The 2,155-nt window shown below is 48.6% G+C and overlaps 1 protein-coding gene across 1 annotated transcript in view; it reads left to right on the plus strand.

Moving 5' to 3' along the window:
• The first annotated feature begins 1,972 nt into the window (after window positions 1–1,972).
• Window positions 1,973–2,155, plus strand: part of LOC122246055 (circadian locomoter output cycles protein kaput) — a 15,428-nt gene continuing 15,245 nt past the window's right edge. The window contains exon 1 of the mRNA XM_086535536.1: window positions 1,973–1,980. Within this exon, the coding sequence (XP_086391662.1) occupies window positions 1,973–1,980 (8 nt within the window). The remainder of the gene's footprint in view (window positions 1,981–2,155) is intronic.

Here is a 2,155-nt window from a genome sequence, read left to right on the forward strand (position 1 = left end):
CTCCTCCTCCTCCTCCTCCTCCTTCCTCCCCCTCCTCTCCTCCTCTCTCCCTCCTCTCCCTCCTCCCCCTCATCCCCCCTTCCTCCAACCCTTTCCCCTGCTCCTTCTCTCCCTCCTTCAGGACTCTGCTGCTGCTCGTGCCCTTTGATATCCGCCTGTCTCCCTCCGTGGCCTTTCGTACTCGTTCGCCGTGGCTTTTGTCCCCCCCCCCCTCTTTTCCCCGTGCTCTTTCGTAGCTTGTCGTGTGCCCTTCCGTACATTTTGATGGACTCCCTCACTAGACCGTACCCATTGAGATGTCCTTCCGTGCCCTTTGCTGCACCCTCTCGTGCCCCTTTATATCCTTTCGTCCCCCCCTCCCCCCGCGCACACACACACTCCAGGCAAGATGGTGTCATGCCTGGTGTCATACCGGTGTGGACCGGTTCGGGTATCTGGCATGAGTGGCCTTTGGTGTCAGATTATCGAAGTACGTCGAGGTGCCTTGAGGTGTCAGAAATGTGACGAGTGGCCAAGTGCGTGTTTGAGCAAGCACTCGAGCGAGCTGAAGAGTGACACCGGTTAGGGACGGCACCGCCCTCGGATGGCACTGCTTCTTTCCCGTGCAGACAGATAGATATGCGAATATAGAAATGAGGACATGTAGAAAGGAATGAATATAATAGCCTCTCTCTCTCTCTCTCTCTCTCTATCTCTCCCCTCTCCCTTCCTTTCTCTCCGTCTTCACCTTCCACTCTCTCTCCGCTCTTCTCTCCTCTCTCTCTCCTCTCACATTCCTCCTCTCTCCACTCTATCCTCTCATCCTCTCTCTTCCTCCTCCTCCTCTATTTAGATGAATTAGAACGAGAGAGCAACAGAGAGAGAGAGAGATAGAAAGAAAGAGAAAGAGAAAGTTGATGAAACAAAATAAACCCTAGGGGAAATCTGAAGAGGGGTCGGGGGGTCGGGGGGACTTAAAACGAAGTGAAAAGTAGATTAAGCAATAAATAAAAGAAAGAAAATGAAGAAACATCGCGCAGAGAGGACATCTGGATAACAAAAGCAAAACACAAGCACGTGTGTGGATTGCTCGTAAGGATGGGAGGGAGGGAGAGAGGGCGGGGGGGGGGGGGGCTTAAGTCGGGCCCGTCGTGAATGGCATAATTTACGAATGATTGGTCTATCCCTCGAAGATTTCTTTATGAGATTAGACTCCAGGGAGGCAGAGGAAAGGTCGTGAAGCGCTGTTTGGTCATTTGCTTTTGTTTTTGCGAAGAAAGGTTGGTAACGTTGAGCCCTGTTTCCGGTTTTGTTATTGTTTATTATTATTATCATCATCTTTATCTTCATCTTCATCTTCATCTTCATCTTCTTCCTTATCATCATCACATCCTTATCATCATCATCACCATCATCATTGTTATTATTAATCTACCATTATATATCATCACTTTGATTATAGACGGTTTGATATCATATTTTAATAAGAAACAATGAGATCGGATTAATTAACGTCACTCTCTTACGTCTCTTCCTATCACCTCTTCGCATCGCCGTCTCATTTGCTGTGTGACTTGTGGTTGTTGGTAGAGCAGCTGCATCTGTCAGCCTATGTGCTCTAGTCCTGGGCAGAGGATGGTACCTAATGGTGGCCGGCGGTACTGCAGAAGCGGGTGATGAAAGCGGATGTCAGCGGAGTAGTACCAGGAGAGGACAGAGCAAGGCAGATCATCTCGGAGGCTTGATCTTGAAGGACCTCTCCTCCAGCATCGCCGGCTGGAGGCCATTGCAAATCCACGCCAGTAACATGTTGCAGCTGAGAAATGAAAGTGTTCTTCCTCCACGCGGTTGAAGCTCTGATCGAGTGCAACTCACAGAGAGAAAGAGAAAGAGAGAAAGAGAAAAAGAGAAAGAGAAAGAGGGTGAACAGTGAAAATGAGAAAAGGGTAGGATGGTGTGGAAGAAGGAGAAAATAAAGATTTAAAAAATTGAGATGCCGGAGTAAGTGGGGTCGAATGAGAATGCTGTTTAGAGCTTTACTGATGAAAAAAGGGAAAGAGAAAGGGAAAGAGAAAGGGAAAGAGAGAGAGAGAAAGAGAGAGAGAGAGAGAGAGAGAGAGAGAGAGAGAGAGAGAGAGAGAGAGAGAGAGAGAGAGAGAGAGAGAGAGAGAGAGAG

This window comes from Penaeus japonicus, unplaced genomic scaffold (genome assembly GCF_977035675.1).
Source record: "Penaeus japonicus unplaced genomic scaffold, GWHDUDI00000001_assembly GWHDUDI00001325, whole genome shotgun sequence".
In the NCBI taxonomy this organism is placed as follows: Eukaryota; Metazoa; Arthropoda; class Malacostraca; order Decapoda; family Penaeidae; genus Penaeus; species Penaeus japonicus.